The sequence below is a fragment of the Leptodactylus fuscus genome, chromosome 11, assembly GCF_031893055.1.
Source record: "Leptodactylus fuscus isolate aLepFus1 chromosome 11, aLepFus1.hap2, whole genome shotgun sequence".
Classification (NCBI taxonomy): domain Eukaryota; kingdom Metazoa; phylum Chordata; class Amphibia; order Anura; family Leptodactylidae; genus Leptodactylus; species Leptodactylus fuscus.
In genome coordinates this window covers 25,622,638-25,643,632 of record NC_134275.1, presented here as the reverse complement: position 1 = coordinate 25,643,632, position 20,995 = coordinate 25,622,638, and the positions used below count along the sequence as shown (strand labels likewise).

General features: G+C 41.4%; 1 protein-coding gene across 1 annotated transcript in view; it reads left to right on the top strand.

Annotated features, from left to right (window-relative positions):
• The window catches only part of LOC142184493 (BTB/POZ domain-containing protein KCTD12-like), a 51,077-nt gene that overhangs the window by 7,180 nt on the left and 22,902 nt on the right, over positions 1–20,995 (top strand). The window contains exon 2 of the mRNA XM_075259384.1: positions 4,013–4,881. Within this exon, the coding sequence (XP_075115485.1) occupies positions 4,029–4,881 (853 nt within the window). The 5' untranslated portion in view covers positions 4,013–4,028. The remainder of the gene's footprint in view (positions 1–4,012; positions 4,882–20,995) is intronic.

Below are 20,995 nucleotides of genomic sequence, written 5' to 3'. Positions count from 1 at the left end.
GCGCAGGCTGAGAGTTATCTCTGGACACTGGCAGGAGGGGCTGCCGCAGCCTTGATCATTTGTCAATTGGAACAGACATAGAATCAGTCTGTGACTTCTTCAGAAACCACTGAGGCGATTTACATACTAAAGGTAGGTGTGGAATAGCCTTTCTAAAGCCTAATGCAAGGATGTGTTTAGTTAAAAATGACTTTTCCCAATGATAGAGCCCCTTTAAACTGGTACAGAGAACAGTCACAGACTGATTCTATGTCTGTTCCAATTGACAATGTAAACAATATGACGATAGCTTCTGTCATGTTTGTTTACTTTTTTAACAGAAGATAAAGTTGTACATACAGGACTTTATTTTCTGTTACAAAAGTAAACAAACATGTGAACTCCCCATAATCATAAGAGAACAGCAATTGTCTTTAACAAATAACAAACAGGAAATATAAGGCTGTGTTCACACGGAGGAATTTGCTGCGGATTTGGGGGTGGAATTCCAAATCAGAATGTGTAAAAGAAGCTTGTAGGGAATATATTAAAGATAGGGATGGAGTACATGTCAGAAGGGTTTCCAACCGTACTAAATAAAAGTTTTTAGAAAAAACATGGCAAAGGTTCCAGTAGCTACAGTAATGAGAAAACAATGAAGTGATTCCCATTTGAATTCTATGGATTTATATGGAATTGTGGATCAGGACACAATAAAAAAAACTTAGGTAAATACAACCTCAGATGAATAACAACATACAAGACATTATACCACTTCATTATTTATTTACCAAAAACAAAGCCAAAATGGAAAAGCAATGTATGAAAAGCTAAATACCTTCTATGAATCAATAACTTGTAGAACTAATTCATCAGCAATAACTTATAGGGTTTGTCCTATCTGAAGGATTCTATTTCTACTGGTAGCTTATGTAAATTGGAGACTTTTCCTAAATATATTGCTTTAGAAATGCTGCTTTGGTTGCCTTCTTATGCAAACTTATAAATTCCATTGTTTACACAGTTTTGCTGTAACCACGGACCTGTGAATAGGACAAGTGATATCATTTAGTCAGGGCAATCAGCTTAGCTAATTGCAGTTTGCTGATAAAGCAGAGTCTGTTATCTCACAGATAACGCTGTACAAGCATGTGCATATTATCTGATCTGCATAAGTACTGAGATAATTCATTGTCCAAGGAGAGAAAGGGGGGGTATGGAATCCAGGAAGTGAGAAGGAGACATAGCATGCAAACTGCTGAGATAGGAAAACCCTTTTAAAGGGAACCTGTCAAGATGATTTGGGACACCAGACCACCTATAGGACCTTGTGTTCATATGAGGTAGTATTTACCTAAATTTAAGATTAGGACATACTTTGATTTTTGTATGACTGTATGTTGCAGTGCAATACAGGAATTTGGATAGATTATGCACAGATGATTTGGGTTTATATACCAATGAAATTATAGTTTCCTCAAGGCTTATAAGTGTTTTATGGATTTAGACAGTTTGCTTAATAAAGTAAATGCGATGTTCGATATAGAAGAGTCAACTACTATCTCTAATTATCTTTGCCAATTATAACAGAAAATTCAAATGCGAAACAGATGATAGAACTAAAATATCAAAGTCTTAGAGACCCCTTTTGCCATTTTTTTGATAGTTATGATCTTTCCTATATTCTTATATCTCAAAGTGGTTTTGGATCAGGAGGGTCTAGTGGAATGGTCGGTTGTGAATTGTCTTCTGCTAAGATATTTATAAAAATCCACCTTTTGATTTTTTGCTTTTCATTTGAAATTTCAGTTAAATGAAGTGAATCTTACTGCAACATGCAGACCCGAATGACTGAGACCCGAGCGCTTGTGTGAACCTATACAAGCTGGAATTAACTTTATATTCCAAATTGTTAGGTTTTTTTTTAGATGAAATACCTTGCGATTTATCTTGGGTGAACTAAAATGGCTACCTCAACATACACTGCACAGTGAAAATACAGAGGAGACAAGTGTGTCGTGGTATCACCTGACGGTCTGATCATCAGCCGATAATAAGTGGTAGACACCTTGCAGTGCTGATGTCACATACAGAATATAAGATGCTGTGGGCAAGAAGAAAAGACATTTGAGTGATAGTTAATCTAGGGGATAGATGTGTTATTCATCAATTTAATTTTTCCAAATGAGCTTATTTTTGGCATTTGACCAGTGGTATAACTAGCAAAAGAATGGGCCTCCCATGACTTGCAGGGGCCCCCACGGCATAGCTCATCCTTTCCTGGCCACCACACAGTATAACACCCCATTTACACACACTATAATATCCCAAAGTGACCTCCAGACAGTATAATGTCCGATAGCAGCCCCTATCACACAGTATAATGTCCCATCGTGGTACCTGCACACACTATTATGCCCCACTGTGGCCCCTGCACATACACACTATTATGCCCCATAGTGGCCCCTGCACACACCATTATGCCCTATAGTGCTCCATAGTGGGCTCTATACACAGTATTATACCCCATAGTGGACCAACCATGAACAATTATTATACTCTGGGGTCTTTTTAGACCCCAGAGTATAATCATAGGAGACCAAGGGGAGGACACAAGCATAAAAAACACCTTTTATGCATTGTTCACACTTGTACCCGGTGCTGGGTGTGTATTCTGCCGGGTTTCCATTTGCAGACCCGGTGAAACTGGACATGGGACAGAATCCCAGCAGTCAGCTTTACACATAGTCCTGCATGTCCAACAGTTTCGCCGGGGCTGAAGACGGAAACCCAACGGAATGCACACACCGGACACTGAGCAAAAGCCCCTTATTTACCTCTCCCTGGCTCTGGCACACTCCCTTCTGCTTTCAACCATCTTCAATATTGGTGTAGACGTCAGAAGAGCCAGGCCAACGTCGCTATGCATAATCTGGGATGTCACCAAAGAACCCTCGAGACTGCCCAGCACAGGAGAGGTAAGTACCACTGTTTTTTTATGTTTGATCACCTCCCCTGGTCTCTGATGATTATACTCTGGGGTCTGGAAAGACCCTGGAGCATAATGATAGCAGTGTCTGTTGGAGTCCATGGACCTCTGTTCTCACTTACCGATCCCCGCTCCTGATCACAGCTGCCTCTGCATCCCATTAGCAGGAGCAGGAATCAGTAAGTAAATAGGACCCGTTACCTATTGGGGCTACACAGCCCAAATCTGATTTTCATACAGTTCTCATGATTTTTGTCTACAAATGGCCACAGTGATCAGGTGACATAATACTAGCATCACAGCACAATGTTAAGCTGCATTAGCAGTATTATATAACAAGTATTGCATATGATTGCCTGCAGTATTCTGAAGGAATGAAGGACTGTTGAAATATTAGCTCTAGGTTGCCAGGGAAAAATTAGAGGAGTATTGTTTTAAATGTATTTTTAGAAATAGGATAAGCCCTTTTAAATCTATGTTATGCCAGGGACCCACGAGTCGGAAATGCCACGATTTGCTTGTGGCGGAAAACGCTAAGCAAAAATAGCGGCGTATTGCAGTAAGTGCAAAGTGGATGGGATTCTAGCTAATCCCATGCCCACTTTGTGGTAGAACCACTTTGCGGACATGCTGCGATTTCCAAAACTGGTGCAGTTTTGGAAATCGCAGCATGTCAATCATATCTATGGAAATTCCCCATAGATATAATTCTTCACAAAAACACATATAAATTAATGCAAACCAATAAACAGGTCTTTGTTTTTCTTAGCTGGATCCTACAAAAAATGGATTGTTTGCCTAAATCTACAAATGCAATATAGCCTTATATTTACAAACCAACCAAAAAACACTTTAGGTCCCTGCACAACCCCTTTAATAGCCAGCAAGAAGAGAGATCTTATGCCTTTGCTCATTGTTTTACTAGTGGATGAAAATGTTTAATACAAATTCATAATGTTAAATTAAGGTTTTCTAAATATTTTTGCAAATGTATACGAATTATTAACTTTTGTTTTATTTTATCATTTATGTTTCCCAACATAGGTTGCATAAACGATACATGGCTTTTCCAGAACACACAAGCTGTATAAAACAAACAGATGAAAATCAGTCATTTCCAGAAATAATAGAATTAAATGTTGGTGGGCAAGTCTATATAACACGTTACTTAACTTTGGTTAACATTCCTGGATCACGCCTATGGGAGATGTTTTCACAGAAGACTCTCCAGTCGTTGGCCAGGGATAGCAAAGGTCGCTTCTTCTTAGATCGTGATGGATTTCTTTTCCGATACGTGTTAGACTATTTGAGAGACCAACAATTGGTTCTTCCGGATCATTTTCCTGAAAGAAGAAGACTTCAACGAGAGGCTGAGTACTTTAAACTTCCAGATTTAGTAAAAATCCTAATGACAGAAGTTAATAAGCAGAATTCTATTGGGGAAGACACATTTCAAGGTGATTCTGAAGAGCAGTTACCTAATATTGAAGTTGCCAGGAATCTGACGTTTGTTAAAGTACTTGCTGCAAATGCTGGGAATCAATCAACACTCCCAGACCAGCAGAATTCCGGTTTTATCACCATTGGTTATCGTGGCTCTTACACATTGGGTAGAGACAGTCTAGCAGATTCCAAATTCAGAAAGGTAGCAAGAATTATGGTTTGTGGTAAAACATCACTGGCTAAAGAAGTTTTTGGTGAAGCACTCAATGACAGTAGGGATCCAGATCGGCCTCTTGAAAGATATTCCTCAAGATACTACCTGAAATTTACATTTTTGGAACAAGCATTTGATAGGCTGGCAGATACTGGGTTTCAAATGGTGGCCTGTAATTCTAATGGAACATGCACCTTTGCTCATGATCAAACAGATGACAAGATCTGGACATCTTACACAGAATACATTTTCTACCGTAAGTGATCCAAGCAAATAAAAAAAAGACCTTACCTTCTCTATTTCCCTTCCTCTTTCCTGCTGATCCTCTAGTAGAAGTAGACTTTACTAACCTCTACCATTGCCATTGTTTAATCTTTAAAGTCTTTGTTCTCTTGTAGATGTGTATGTTGCACACTGTTTTTACAAAATAATTTTACCCTCATCTCGAAAAAGACAAATCATCTTGCCAAACTTCTTTTGCCTACTTTTTACCTTTCCCTATATAGTATGTGTACATAATAAATGTTTATTTATAACTTTGGTTTAAAAGTAAAACAGCAAGTGATGTAATTGTCTTTTTTATATAATTTCCACCTCTATCCGTTTTTGTCCATTGTTCTAGAGGTTTGATAACTGGCAAGTAAATAAATAGGCGATTTTCGTTTACCTCTTCCTGTCTCCACCATACTGATACAGGCGCTAAGCCGCAGCCATAGCCACTAGGTCTCCTCTGTGATCAGTGCCCACGCTGTTCTTGGGCATTAAATCTTCTGATTCCTTGGTCAAAGATGACTAAAGAACCATGTTCCAGACATTTTGCCATGTATTTATTGTCTTCAATCCAGGGATGGCAATCCGTTACCATGACAGCCAGCTCCCAGATTTTACAATGCATTGAAGTGCATCAGCATTGCAGTGCATTGTTTAGTGATCAGACCCCGTGTGGTTAAAGATCGCTAAGGGTTTGAAAATAAGTTAAAAAAAGTTTCAAAAAAAAAATTAAAAAAATTAAAAGTATCAAATCACCCCCCTACACACACACCTTTGATCTGAAAAAAAGAAAAGAAAAAGCAAACAATGTAAAACACAAATACCGTATATACTCGAGTATAGGCTGAGTTTTTCAGTACAGTTTCTGTACTGAAAAAGTCCGCCTCGGCTTATACTCGAGTCGTTACGGTAATTCAGCAATATTTATAATTACAGACCCTGCATCCAGACCGGCATACAGACGCCGGGGCGGGTGCCGGGCCGCTCCTGCTATGAGCGTGGCGATGCTGCTCATTTCAAACTGCAGAAGTACTTAGGGTACTTCTGCTAGCAGGCCCGGAACACAGACCACGCCCCTGCACTCCATCCGACGCCGGGGTAACGTGGCCACGTAACCTCAGGCCTGGACCCGGCGTCTATCTACGTTCCGGGCCTGCTAGCAGAAGTACCGTAAGTACTTCTGCAGTTTGAGCGTGGCGATGCTGCGGCCCGGCACCCGCCCCGGTGTCTGTATGACGGGTCCGGATGCTGGATCAGTAACTATAATGGTGCCGCTCTACTCCAGATCGGTCGCCATACCAACCGGCACCTCCGATGTAACTTTTACAGCGATAATGCCGGAGCTCCCTGCAATCAAACATTGCAGGCATGAATTCTCAGATGATGTCCCGGTCCAAGGGGAAACTGCAGGCGCCGCCATGCAGCTGGAGAGAGGAGGGAGTGGGTGCAACAGCTCTCTCAAGGCCGATCCTGAAGATAGGAATTGCGGCCAGCTGCAGTTCCCCTTCAGGTCCGGCCGGCTGAGGTTCTCATTTAGGTCTGCCTCTCAGCACTCTTGCTGGGGATTCCCCTCAGCACTTCTGTAAAGGCTCCTTGGCCGGCAGTGCTGTTCTTTTGCAGGCTGCTCTATGCAGCCTGCAAAAGAAATGACAATTTTTGCAGTGCATTAGTATTGCAATGCATTGCATTCGTGATCAGACCCCCTGGGGTTCAAGACCCCCTAGGGGGTCTAATAAATGCAAAAAAAAAAAAAAAGTAAAAATAAAAATAAGAATTAAGAATTCAAATCCTCCTCCTTTCCCTAGAACACATATAAAACTCTGGCCATTTTAATTTTTGAAATTTTCCATTAGCTGCTGCATTTCCCCTCTAGGCTATACTCGAGTCAATACGTTTTCCCAGTTTTTTGTGGTAAAATTAGGGGTCTCAGCTTATATTCGGGTCGGCTTATACTGGAGTATATATGGTACATTATTTATCCTTGCATCCTAAATCCCCGATCTACAATTTTTTATCCACAGAGTGAATGCCATAGTGGGGAGGAAAAAATGCAAAAAGAACCAAACCAATTTTTTATCAGCTTTTTTCCTCACATAAAAAAATTATCAACACATTCCCCCATAAAAAAAACCTTATTTAGGCTAAGGCCCAACGTTGCAGAAAAGCAGCTTTTTTGTTGCAGATTTTATGGCGGTTTTTTGAGCCAAATCCAGGAGTGTATTGAGCAGAATAGAGAAGTATAAGAACTTCCTATATATTTCCCATTCCTTTTGTTGCCATTCTTGGATTTTGCTCAAAAACTGCAACAAAAAAAGCTGCATTTCCACAACGTGGGGCCTTAGCCTTAGGCTGATCACACATACCCACAGCATACAGGTATCATATCATTTTGGCTGCACAGTGAACACCCTAAAAACAAAGCACATAAGAAGGCTGTTCAAATTAAGTTTTTCTCTCATTCCGTCCAATTCTGAATCATTAAGAATAGAGATGAGCGAACAGTAAAATATTCGATATTCATTTCGAATAGCCCCTCAATATTCGACCATTCGAACGAATATCCAATCCCATTATATCTATGGGGAAAAAAATGCTAATTTCAGGAGAAACCACTATTCGACTCAGGAGGGTCACCAAGTCCACTATGACACCTCAGCAAATGATGACAACACCTCTGGAATGCAACTGGGACAGCAGGGGAAGCATGTCTGGGGCATCTAACACGCCCAAGTCACAGTTTTACCCAACTATCACAGACCATCAACTAGACACTTTCCACACTCAAAAAAACTTCTATGAGGCTAAGGCCCCACATTGTGGAAATGCAGTGCTTTTTGTTGCAGATGTTGCTGTGTTTTTTTGAGCCAAAGCCAGAAGTGGATTGAACAGAAGGGAGAAGTATAAGAGCTTGCTTTATTTTTCCCATTCCTTCTGTAGCCATTCTTGGCTTTGGCTCAAAAAACTGCAGCAAAATCTAAAACAAAAAAGCTGCATTTCTTCAACGTGTGGCCTAAGGGTCCATTCACACGGAGTAAACGCGCATGTTTTTTGGCAAAATACACATGTAAAAATAAGACTCCCATTGAATTCAAAGACATTTTACAAGTGTATTTTGATGTGTATTTTGACGTGGTTTTTTTTACATTTTTTTTTTTTTACATTTTTTTACATTTTTTTACGTTAAAAAAATGTTATTGAAGTCAATGGGAGTCTTATTTTTACACATGTATTTTTTACACATGTATTTTGCCAAAATACGCGCACGTTTACTCCGTGTGAACGGGCCCTAAGCTTAAAAGTTGAAAAATACTTGGAAACCTTCTTTTCTCCCCAATTGTATGTACAGAAACCCACATTTTAAGCTAGAGAAACATTAGCATGCGCTCATTAAAATGCCTGACTTAATAGCTGCGTTAAGCAGGGCACCACACTGAACAGGACCGAGCACCATGAACAGGTGTTATAATGGCTAGCAGATAATGCTTACAGCTCCTTATCCACCAGCCAGTCAGCCTCAAGTCCTCTTCCTTGCCAAGAGTCTGGTCCTCCTTTCTCCCAACATGCCCAATCTTCCGAGCACAGTCATCCCACATTTCCCCCCTCCTAGGAGATGTTTTTCAGGTCCTTTAACTGTTCAACCACTTCACCAATCCCAGGAGCTACCAGACGACTTTGTGTCCTGATGCACAAACACTGGAGCATCCGCCATCTCCGGGTGATTTAGTTGTTGTTGACCAGCAACCCGTCCTCAGTGACACCAGTGCTGGCGCTGCAGTCCAGACCGCCAGCCAGGTGACCTCCATATCTGCCTCTGACACTTTGGGGAGTTCACCCTCATCCTCCCCTTTTCCTGCCACTGCTCCTTTTGCCTGCGCCTCTTCCCAGCAACTCCCTATCTCCCAGGCCTTTCATCGCTGGCAGAAGTACAGCGCAATCCACCCACATGCCCAAGCCTTCAACGGCCTCATCTTAAAACTGCTGGACTATGAGATGTTGCAGTCCCGGTTTGTGGAGACTTGGGCCTTCTGTGACCTGCTGGCAACTGCGGCACCTCGCTACAGCGTCCCTAATTCTCCCAGTGTGCAGTCTACGCCTTGCACCAGCACATGTCCCATAACATCAGGCAGGCCCTAAGTTCCGCGCTTTGCACAAAGTTCCACTTGACCACCGACACATGGACAAGCACTTGTGGTCAGGGACACTGCTTCTTTGTAATGACAGGCCGGGTGAATGTAGTTGAGGATGGGCCCGGGGTGCAAACTGGGGTGGCCTATCTTCTCTCCCAGCCCAAAATTCCTTGCAGGGCCTCTCTGAAAGCCTACTCCTCCGCTGCAACCTCAACTACACCAGCACTGGGGTGTGGAGACGTCAGCAGGTCGTGCTGAAGCTCATCAGCTTGGCCGACAGAAAACACACTTCCCCTGAGGTTAGGGATGGCATCCTCGATGTGATGGCAATGTGGTTTTCCCCACTGCACCTGGGCCCAGGCATGTTTGCGTATGTGATAATGGCCGGAACCTGGTAGCAGATCTGGAGTTTGCCAGACTCAAACACTGTCCAAAAATGGCCCACGTTTTCAACTTGTTGGTGCAAAGGTTCTTTGAAACCTACACCATTGTGCCTGATATGCTGGTGAAAGTGTGGCCATTTTTGTAAGTGAAAAGTAGCCTCTGCTAGGCTGAAAACATTCAGAGCACACTCCTGTCACCTTCGCACCCTTGGCTGATGGAGGAAGACGAGGGGGGATGAAGTGGAATTTCATGTCACTGTCCCACACGAGGCTTGAGGGGAAGTTCAGTGCATCCCATTGCTTCAGCATGGATGTTGTGAAGGGGAGTAGGAAATGGAGAGTGACCCTTACAGTTGGGGGCAGCGAAGTCATGCCAACTAACACTCTGGCACACATGGCTGACTTCATGTTGGGTTGCTTTTTAAGAGACAAATGCATAGTTCACATCATTGAGAGCAAACAATACTGGATTTTTGCAGTCCTCAACCTCTGGTATAAGAAAAAATTCTCATCCTTCATTCTGGTAGGGGTAAAAAAAAAAAAAAATCTCATAAATGTTTACGTAAATCCTCGCTGGCGTTAGAGAGGAGATTTCCTCCAAGAGGCTAACAACTGCCATCTGGTCCACAACCACCAGGGGAACACTTTCTAAGGTCTAGAACACATTAATGCCCCCCCCCCCTGGCCAAACTACCGCCACTGAGGTACCTAGTGTCATCAGGAGGGAAAAGTATAGGCGCATGTTGCATGAGTACCTGGCCAACCACAGCCCTGTCCTCTCCGATAACTCTGCGCCCTACACATATTGGGTGTAGAAGTTGGACCTGTGGCTTGGACCTGTGGCACCTGTGGGTGAGTGGAGGCTTCCCCCAGGTTTGGGTGAGTTTAGTGAGGGAGTGCAAGTACGCCCCGAAGTTAGCCTTTTTGGTTACATAGTAGATGAGGTTGGATAAAGACATTAGTCCATCAAGTCCAACCTATAACCCTACAATCCTTACAGTATTGATCCAGGGGAAGTAAAAAAAAAAAACATGAGGTTTATGCCAATTTCTCTATTTCAGGGGAAAAAAATCCTTCCCGACTCCAAATCTGGCAGTCAGTATAAAAACCCTGGCTCAACGTCTCCCTAAAATCATGGTGGCATAGAGTGTACAAAATGAGCCCCAATAGAGGTGAGTGAACACTAATCGAAACTCCCATTTCGAATAGCACGCTCCCATTGAAATGAATGGTTGTAGCTGGCATGCAGGGGGTTAAACGGCCGGCTGCCGGCAAAGTCTATGCAGCCTGCAACAGAAATGATGATTTTTTTGCAATGCATTAGCGTTGTAATGCATTGCATTAGTGATCAGACCCCCTGGGGTTCAAGACCCCTAAGGAGTCTAATAAATGCAAAAAAAAAAAAAAAGTTAAAAAAATATAAATTTTTTAAAAAAGTATTAAAAATTAAAATCACCCCCCTTTCCCTAGAACACATATAAAAGTAGTTAAATACTGTGAAACACATACATGTTAGGTATCCCTGTGTCCGAAATCGCCCGCTCTACAAATCTATAAAAATATTTTTCCTGTACGGTAAACGCCATAGCAGTAAAAATAGTCAAAAGTGCCAAACCGCCATTTTTTCACTGTTTTGATTCTGATAAAAATTTGAATAAAAAGTGATCAAAGCAATAGCATTTCCCGAAAATGGTAGAACTAACACTAATGGTAGAACTAATGGAAGTACACCTGGCCCATCAAAAAAAGACGCCCTATGCATCTCCGTACACGAACGTATAAAAAGTTACGGCTGTCAGAATATGGCAACTTTTAGAAAAAAAAAAAAGTTTAACACAGTTTTTGATTTTTTTAATGTAAATAAAACCATATAAATGTGGTATCCTCGAAATTGTAACAAAATACAGAATACAGGGGACATGTCATTTTGGCTGCACAGTGAACACCGTAAAGCCGAAGCCCGTAAGAATGTCGCAGAAATGCATTTTTTCTTCAAATCCACCCCATTCTGAATTTTTTTCCTGCTTTCCAGTACATTATATAGAATAATTAATGGTGGCATCATGAAGAAAAAATTGTCCCGCAAAAATTAAGACCTCATATGACTCTGGGAGCGCAGAAATAAAAAAGTTATGGGGTTTAGAAGGAGGGGAGTCAAAAACGAAAAACGAAAATCAAAAAATGCCATCGGCGGGAAGGGGTTAAGCACGCATCTCCAGTGTATGTTCTTGTCTGATAAACTGACACCTGGCACCCAGCTGCCTTGACGTAAAGCCTGCTGTTCATTGCATTTTAATACCTTAAAATGGAATTTGCCCTTTTCTAGTAAGAAGAGGATAATCAATTTATGAAATTATTTTGGCTTGAAGGGAAGAAGGAATAAAAATAGATAAATGTACCCATGATCCTTAAACCCTCATTAATCCCTCAAAGGGAAAATCCTTTATTTTAAACAAATGAAATGAATGAAACATTGATGAGTATCATAGTTCACCTACATTCTCTTTATGCTTTCATGACTGTAGTATAAAAATTGATGGAAATATAGCAATCAACATGCATTTAAAAAAATAAAAAAATAAAAATAAATAAAAACACTTTTTTGGCTATGGTTTAGTTTAGGGGTTAATTTGTAATTCTTACTGGACATCACCCTTAATAGGAGATGAAGAAGTGCAGAGAAAATCACAGCACAATCTCAATAAAATGCACTGCAGCAAAATCACAATGCGTTTTCACTGCATTAATGGCAAACCGTTTTTACCTGTTTTGCTACATGGGGCCTTAGTCTAAGGGAGCATTCACACGATGTTACGCTCCGCTCATTCTGAACGTAAAATTCGTAAGAGAAATGTTAAGAAGAAAACTCTGTGAACTTTTTCTTAAAAGTGCTGCGGAAAGAACCGCAATGCGTTCACGCAGCGGTTCTTTCCGCAGCGCTTTAGTGCTGCTGCGATTACAGCCTATGGGGCTGTAGCCTTACACTGGGTTCTCACAGAGCGTTTTGTTTCAGCTTATATGGCATTTTGCAAATACGATTGAAAAGTGCACTTGAATACCTCCATGCGTATTCTAGAAAACCTATATATTTTTAATTAAAAAGCACAAACAAAGCAGGAACAACGCACTGTAGAAAATATAGGGGCACATTCATCAAGCTACTTGTTCATTTTTTTTGTCTTCTTGTCTCTCTTTCTGTTTTTGTATGGGGGGTGTTATCTATATATTATTCAGTCAGCAAAAATTTATTGCAGAAATTTTATCGAGAAATGTTGGAGTGAATTATTACTTACAGTATGCCCCTATTTTGAGCAATTTATAAGTAAGACTAGATTCAGATGGCCAAGTTACAAAACAGCCGTGAAAAATGTTAATTATTTTATTGCCATCTTGTACCTGAGGGGCACCCTATACATTCATGTATGGAGGGATCCGTATAAAATGGGCAAAATACGACATGACCTTTATTTTGACAATCCATTACAATGAACCATCTAACAGTCATTTTAATTGGCTGGCCCCATTTATAGACATTGAAATTAATGCTGCCGTGTGACATCCATTATAAAAAGCTAATTTTATCATTGTATGCAGCTGCTGCTTTGTTTATAAATTTTTTAATTTAACCATTTCATAACTAGGCCATTTTCTCTGGTTTACACATTTTCAGGTTGTTTTTTTTGTTATGGTGTTTTGAAGGCATTTTTTTTAAAATTTTGGTGATATAGAGGGCTTTAGCTATTTATTTTTAATGGCAGTAGGAGTGTAACAATTGTAGTTGCATGGAATGCAAATGCATCCAGGCCCATTCATGAAAAATGTTATGAAAAATTTAAATAATTAAGAGCTGATTTTCATAAGGTTAGAGGCTGTGTTGATGGCCAATAATCCTGGATAACTGGCATTGTCCTTTTTTTAATGTAGATTGTGACCCCCATATAGGGCTATCAATGTACATTTATTCCTATCAGTGTGTCTTTGAAGTATGGGAGGAAATCCAGGCAAACACGGGGAGAACATACAAACTCCTTGTCACTGTTGTCCTTGGCAGGATTCGAGCCCAAGACTCCAGCTCTGCAAAGCTGCAGTGCTAGTGTTACCCCATCATTGCCCTAATTGATATGAGCTAAGGGCTAGTGAACAGACGCAAAATGTTGGTATTAACTCCTCTCTAAACAGTGAAGAAAGTGCACTGATGTGCTTTATTAAAGCAACACGAGGTTAATATAGCAGCCAGCACAGGAAAAAGAAAAATAGTAACATTAGTCCTCATGTGTTGTAGTATATCATGATTATGTAAAAGAGAAGCATAAGCAGTTCCATATATAGCCAACTATGCCCGGTCTTGCACTGTATCTTCTCGGGAACTGTCTTTTGGCATTTAGCCAAGCACATAACTTCTTACACCCATCCTGGATACAGGCACCATCTTGTCATATAGCCTCACAGCATGTTTCTTAAAGAGGACCTTTCACCATTTTGCCCACAGGCAGTTCTATATACTGCTGGAAAGCTGACAGTACGCTGAGTCAGAAGGGCGTTTCTGACAGCCAGAGATGTCCTTCTTCATAGCCCAGCCAATCGCGCTGTACTATGGAACTCCCCCCTCCGAGTACTGCGAGCAGAGGGAGGGGGGCATTCCTCCCGGCTCTCACAGTACAGCGCGATTGGCTGTGCTGTGAAGAAGGACGTCTCTGGCTAACTGTCAGAAACGCCCTTCTGACCATAGAAGAGCTACGGTACCGGACCGTAAGCTCTTCACACCGGGCCCACATCGGGAAACCGACAGTGCGCTGAACTCAGCGCACTGTCAGCTTTCCGGCAGTATATAGAACTGCCTGTGGGCAAAATGGTGAAAGGTCCTCTTTAAGCAGCATGTATACATCTTATCAAAGATTATAAAGTTTTTGCATTATGACTACAAACAGAAGAAATATATAAAAACCACAAAAAAAAAAGAATCGATCCAGCACCACTTGTATATTGAAAAAGTTGCTAAAACATAGCTTTTAATAAAGATGAATGAATAAAAAACATTCACAAAAACACCAGTGTGCAGAAGTATTATAAAAAATTAGATGACATATCAAACAAAAAACGACATAAAAAGACGAGACCTACATTTCGGATAGAAGCCGCTGATGCGTTTCGAGATGCTACCACCTCTTAGTCATAGCGATAATGAATGAATGAACGGTAGACGCCGGATAAATACCCCATCACACCGTTCATGATTGAAAACAGGTGAACCACACCTGCTCTCTATACATAGTTGCAAATAAGACATAACATAACAAATACAATATTTGACATGCAATACTACAATAAAACATATAAACAATTTTGATATGCATAGTTTACATGAATGAAAGGACCTGTTTTATAACAATACTGAGAGATTAATAAGAAGAGAAACTTTCTAATGACCACATGTGTGTGATGACATAACACAGAAAGGTAAGTAAGTATTTTGATATACCGCTTTGCAAAAAAAAAACAAAAAAAAAAACAAAGAAACAAAAAAAAACAACATAATAATTATATCAATGTAGACATTTGACTCCAGATACCCGAAGACTTATAGCTCAAAGATGAACAAATATAACTCTCAAGTGGGGCATACTAGTCTAATGTGATGCTTAAGAGGTAAGTATTGATATCAAAACACAGACAAAACACAGGCTGAGGGTCTTCGGAGTCCAGGGGCCACTTCTTAGGGCCTTCTTCAACTCTGTGGTTGCTTCAGCCATCTTTTTCGGTGTGGCCTGCTGGGGGAGCAGTATATCAACCAAGGACAAAAATAGACTTGACAGGCTGATCAGAAGGGCCAGCTCTGTCCTGGGGAGCCTCCTGGACCCAGTACAGGTGGTGGGTGACAGAAGGATACTAGGAGTCCATGGTGACCTCCATGCGGGAGAACAAATCCCACCCCATGTATGGGACCTTGATGGGACTTGGCAGCACTGTAAGTGACCGTCTGCTTCACCCCAAGTCCAACCGCGACCAGGCTGTATAATCTACATCAGACCAAGCGAAGATCACTCTGCACAGAGAACTAATGATTATGACTATGAAGTCTTCCTTCTTTCTCTTCTGTTCCTTAGCTGCTATGGACTCCTAGTATATTTTCTCTTCTCAGCATATATCTGTCTACGTCTGTATTATATTACTGTGTATTATCCTGTATCTGTATTACTATGCTGCTGTAACATACTGAAATTTCCCCACTGTGGGACTATTAAAGGATTATCTTATCTTATCTTATATCCTCTGACAAGATAAACTAACCTGATACAATATAAACACTAAATATTTAAGCCTGTCATTCCTCCTATAAAAATGAGAAGATTTACATTCCCATAACACCAGTCTCGCTATTGAAAACGCATGATCAAGACCAAATAAACAGGTGACTTACCACAACTGCTTCATCCATCAATCGACCAGTATCTCTATGACAAATAGTCATGTGACCGCAAAATCACATGATCAGGTCATAAGAATGTAATGGAGATTTAGCCAGTAAAATAAATAATGGTTTGATGAAAACCACATATTACTTACAAAGCATGACATAGGTAATACCATGGTATAATTACTAAATGTGACATGCTCAGTTGTAATAAAGACAATATTCAGAACCTAATAAAAGGCACAAAAAATATCTATGCCGATAAAAATATATCTACTACATCAGTGTCGGACTGGCGCATCGGGGAATCCCTCGGTGGGCCCCGAGTCCTGACTGTTAGTACTCATTTTGTTAATGCAGATGCATTGGTTAGGGGCCCGATCGGGATGGCCAGGGACCCCGACTGGGCACCTAATCAATGCACTTGCATTGACAAAATGAGGGCTAATAGTGTCAGGGGCCGGATTGGTAACCTCGGGGGCCCCAGGCTGCAGGCAACAATGTAATGATTAAACATGGCTGCCAGCAATTGCCCAGGTCCTCAGCACACAGGGGCCCCCTTAAGTCCTTAAGGAGTAAAAGCTGTGGATAGACCAGGACAGTATCTACAGTATAGGCATTAGGTATCTAAGACTGAGTGTAATTTATATGCAACAAATATGCTGCAATGTGATGAAAATTGCGATATATACTTCTTTAGCATACTAAGACATTTTAGATAATTGAATGCTTTCTACTTTGTGGGAATAGTTTGAGGCAAGGTTCATAATGGCACGGTTGCGTTAGTTTGGTGTGGAAAAACTTGACTAGACTGCACAGAACAGCTTTGATATAAATTAGAATGGATGTTTTAAGCCAAGCCTTCTCATCCAACATCAATATCTGATCCTGTAGTGGAATGACTACTAAAGAATTTATTGAGTACTAGCTTCTGCTCGCGACTTCGTCTGCATCTTGCTGGCGTTGATGATCCACCTGCCCCAGCGTTTCAGCAGCTCTCAAGCTGGCCTACCACGGAACTTGTTTCTTGCACCGTGCCTGTGATTGTTCCAGCATCTCAGCAGCACACTGGGACACCATATAATGAGCGTGTTGTTAGCATTGATGATCTGCCTGATTCGGCATTCTGGCAGCTCTCAAGCTGGACTGCTGCTGAACTTGTTCCTCGCGCCATGCCTGTGATTGTTCCGGTATCTCAGCAGCTCGCTTTGACACCATATAATGAGTGTGTTGTTGACGTCGATGATCCCCCTGCTCCAGCGTTATTGCAGCTTTCAAGCTGGCCTGCTGCTGAACTTGTTCCTCGCGCCATGCCTGTGATTTTTCCGGCATCTCAGCAGCTTGCTGGGACGTCATATAATGAGCGTGTTGTTGTCATCGATGATCCACCTGCTCTAGCGTTTCGGCATCTCTCAAGCTGGCCCGCTGCTGAACTTGATCCTTGTGCTGTGCCTGTGATTGTTCTGGCATCTCAGCATCTCACTGGGACACCATATAATGAGCGTGTTGATGTTGATGATACGCCTGCTTCGACATTTTGGCTGCTCTAAGAGGAGATTTCTGTAGACTTCTGGCTACATCATAGCTCTCCTTTTTAGAATTTTGCAACAAATTAGATTTCTGTTTTCCATTTAAAATTGAAAACTGCCATTTGGATTAAAGGAGTGTTCCCATCTCAGTGTCTCAGCATGCTGCCTGGAGTGGCTGCTTCTCACTTCCTGTATTTGTCTCGCCCCTCCTCCTACTGGCTGAACAGGACACAGAACACTTATGCAGATCAGATAATATGCAGATGCATGTACAGAATGGACTCAGGGTTATCTGTGTGTTTATATAGAGAGCAAACTGCAATTAGGTGAATTGTCCTGCTGGCAAGAGTAGTTTAATATAGTATATTAACATAAATTCATTACAGTCGTGAAAGCATGTCATTTACCGGGATAAAAAATATCCTATGTGTTAATCGAATTTACAATTTATCTATGTGCCAAATTTTATCCAAATCCGTTTAGCCATTTTTGCATGATTGAGTAACAAACATACAAACATACAAACTTTCATATTTATAATATTAGTAGGGTTTAATTGCATTCTTGCACATTAATATGCTTTAAAGAGAACCTTTTACCACCTTCACCAATTCAAGTTCTTAGCACCTGTTAATAGGCGCTGCTCCAATGATTATAGTGCAGCTGGAATTTTCTCTCTAGGCCTCACTGTTACTGAACAACAAGTCTAGGTACCTGATGTGCTATTAAAGCTCTATAATATCAGAAGGGCAGTATCAGAACTCATTGAGAAGCAGTCAGTGTCATACCCTGTTCACATTAGCGTATGTATTCCATCTGGGGAGAGTCTGCATGGAGACCACCCCGACAGAATACAAACACAATTGTAAGCGCTGTGCTGTAAAAGCACACAGACCCCATAGACTATAATCGGGTCCATGTGCTTGCTGCACATTGCCCGCACGAATCATTCATGTAGGCAATTGCGATTGTATTCCGTCCGGTGGGTATCCATGCGGACTCTCACCGGACGTAATACATATGCTATTGTGAACCAGGGGTCAGAGCTCAGAATCACACCTCTTGTCTGCTCCTGCCTGCCGCCAACCATCTGACATTACTAATTGCTTGGGAATGGAGTAAGCTAGAGAAAAATATTCCAGAATCATTGGAGCAACACTAATCGAATGAAGTAGAGCTGGACTTGTTAGAGGTGTCAAAAGGTTCTCTTTAAAGGGAGTCTGACACCAGAAAAATTGTTATCAAACAGTACCTTGTAGGTATACTTCTACATTTTCCAAATATGCCTTTTTTTATTTGCATTGCATCTCCATTTTCATGAAAATCCAGATGTTACTCTTTTCAAATTAGTTAAAAATTAAGATAATTACCTAAAATTCTAGATAAGTGCCCCTAATTACCGTCCAACTAAGCCATCTATAGCTTGAGTGATATCTAATTTGCATAAGAAAAAAATCCAGATTTTCCTGAAAATGTAGCAGCAATGTTGTTATTAGGTTAAACCATTGGGACTGAAGTGAGATTGATGGAGAGATCCCTCAACCTTAGATCTTTCTGGTCTGGAGGAGGCTTTCCTATTTGGACATCAATACTTAATTCCCGCCTTTCCCATCTAGGGAGTAGGAGTATGTGCCCGTGCGTTTTTGATTAGACTGACTCATCTTTTCAGCTATGTCAGAGTTAGTTTCAGTATCGCAGTCAAGACAGAAATCAGACATTTTTTGTTCTACTGACTTTCTAGAAGTAGATCCATGAGCCTCAGGCCTGTCTTAGCAACATTTACAAACCTGCATCCTACAGCTTATACACTTGAAGGTACATGAGTTTTTTGTAGAAGCACACTTTAAGGGAGAATCTCTGAACTAGAGAAACAGTATCCGACCCCAGGGAAAACTATGTCCAAACTACAGCTTCAGCCAGCAGTAATCTAAGATTGTGCCCTCATGATATGGAAGATTGCTATGTTGTTCATCACTCTTATTGAAAAGCTTCAGTAAAACTGTAAATCTTTGTGCTATTTCTCATTGTCTCTTGAGCCCTGAGCTATCAAGGAAACCTCAATTCCCTCTTCACTGTTGCAGTAGCCGCTGTGGAGGGCCAGAGGTCTAGTGGAACAGCCACTGCGAGCTAAATGTGACAGACTCCAAACCTGCCTTCTTTCCCCCAATTGATTGATGCATCCTCGCTGTCAGGACTTATACAAGATATATCTGACTCACTGTATACCAATTTTGTCAGGTATCCGTTCACCATACTCCCCACACATGCTCGTTTTACCCTGAATGCAATCATAAAAAGGGGAACTCTGCTTCCATACTCCCTTTTAACTAACCTATCACACCAGGCTACACAGTGATCTTCTACAATCATACATCCACACAAACAGCTGCCCACCTGCCACTCTATGGTAGGCGAGACACCAATATAAGATAAGATAAGATAAGATAAGATAAGATAAGATAATTCTTTAAGGCTGTATTCACACAGAGTAACGCCAGGCGTTTTTTGTGTGTTTTTTGCACATAGCGCCGCGTTTACGCCGCGTAGCGCCGCGTTTACGCCGCGTATACGCCGCGTTAACGCCGGGCAACGCCACCGCTAAATAGCGCGGCGTTAACGCGGCGTATACGCGGCGTTAACGCGACGCTACGCGGCGTAAACGCGGCGCTATGTGCAAAAAACACACAAAAAACGCCTGGCGTTACTCTGTGTGAATACAGCCTAACAGTGCAAGCATGAGAAAATTCAGTGTGTTACAGCAGCATGGATAATACAGTAATATATTACAAGAAAGAACACATCCAAGCTCAGAATAGCAGATAGAAAAGATTCTAGGAATCATAGCAACTAAAAAATAATAAAATACTTCAGGATCATTTAGTTCTCCTTGCAGAGTGATCTTCGCTTAGCATGTTGTTGATTATACAGCCTGACCACGGTTGGGAGGAAGGATCTTTGATGACGCTCCTTTTTACGCTTGGGGTGAAGCAGTCGATCACTGAAACAACTGCCCAGTGCTGTCACTGTCTCATACATGGGATAGGAGTTGTTCTCCAGCATGGAACTCACCACTGACAGTATCCATCTGTCACCCACCACCTGTACTAGGTCCAGGGGGCTCCCTAGCACACAGTTGTCTCTTCTAACCAGCCTAAGTCTATTTCTGTCCCTGGCTGGTATGCCACTCTCAAGAAGATGCTACAACAGAGTTGTAAAAGGCTCTAAGAAGTGCCCCCTGGACTCCAAAGGCCCTCAGCCTCCTGAGCAGGTAGAGACTTCTATGCATGATTAGGAAAAAGGGAAAAGGAAAATGATACTCAGCCCACTTGCAGTTGTAACTTTCAATCTCAATTTCCACTTCTATGTCTTTGTTTTGGCTTTTCCCGGATGTAATGCTCCTTCGGCTCAGAATGAAACGGTAGACCCACAAGTAAATGGTAAATCCAGTACAGCCGTAGTGGAAATAAAACTCCTTCTTTATTGTTTGTAACTAAATGCTAAAACCTCCCTTCTATTTGTAGTAATTTCACATGTTGAAGATTACAAAAAAAGCATACCTTTTTTTAATGGCTAACTCATAATGATGACAGAATATAACGTCTCGAAGCTTCTAGGCTTCTTCTTCAGATATATCTAAAAACACTTTCTG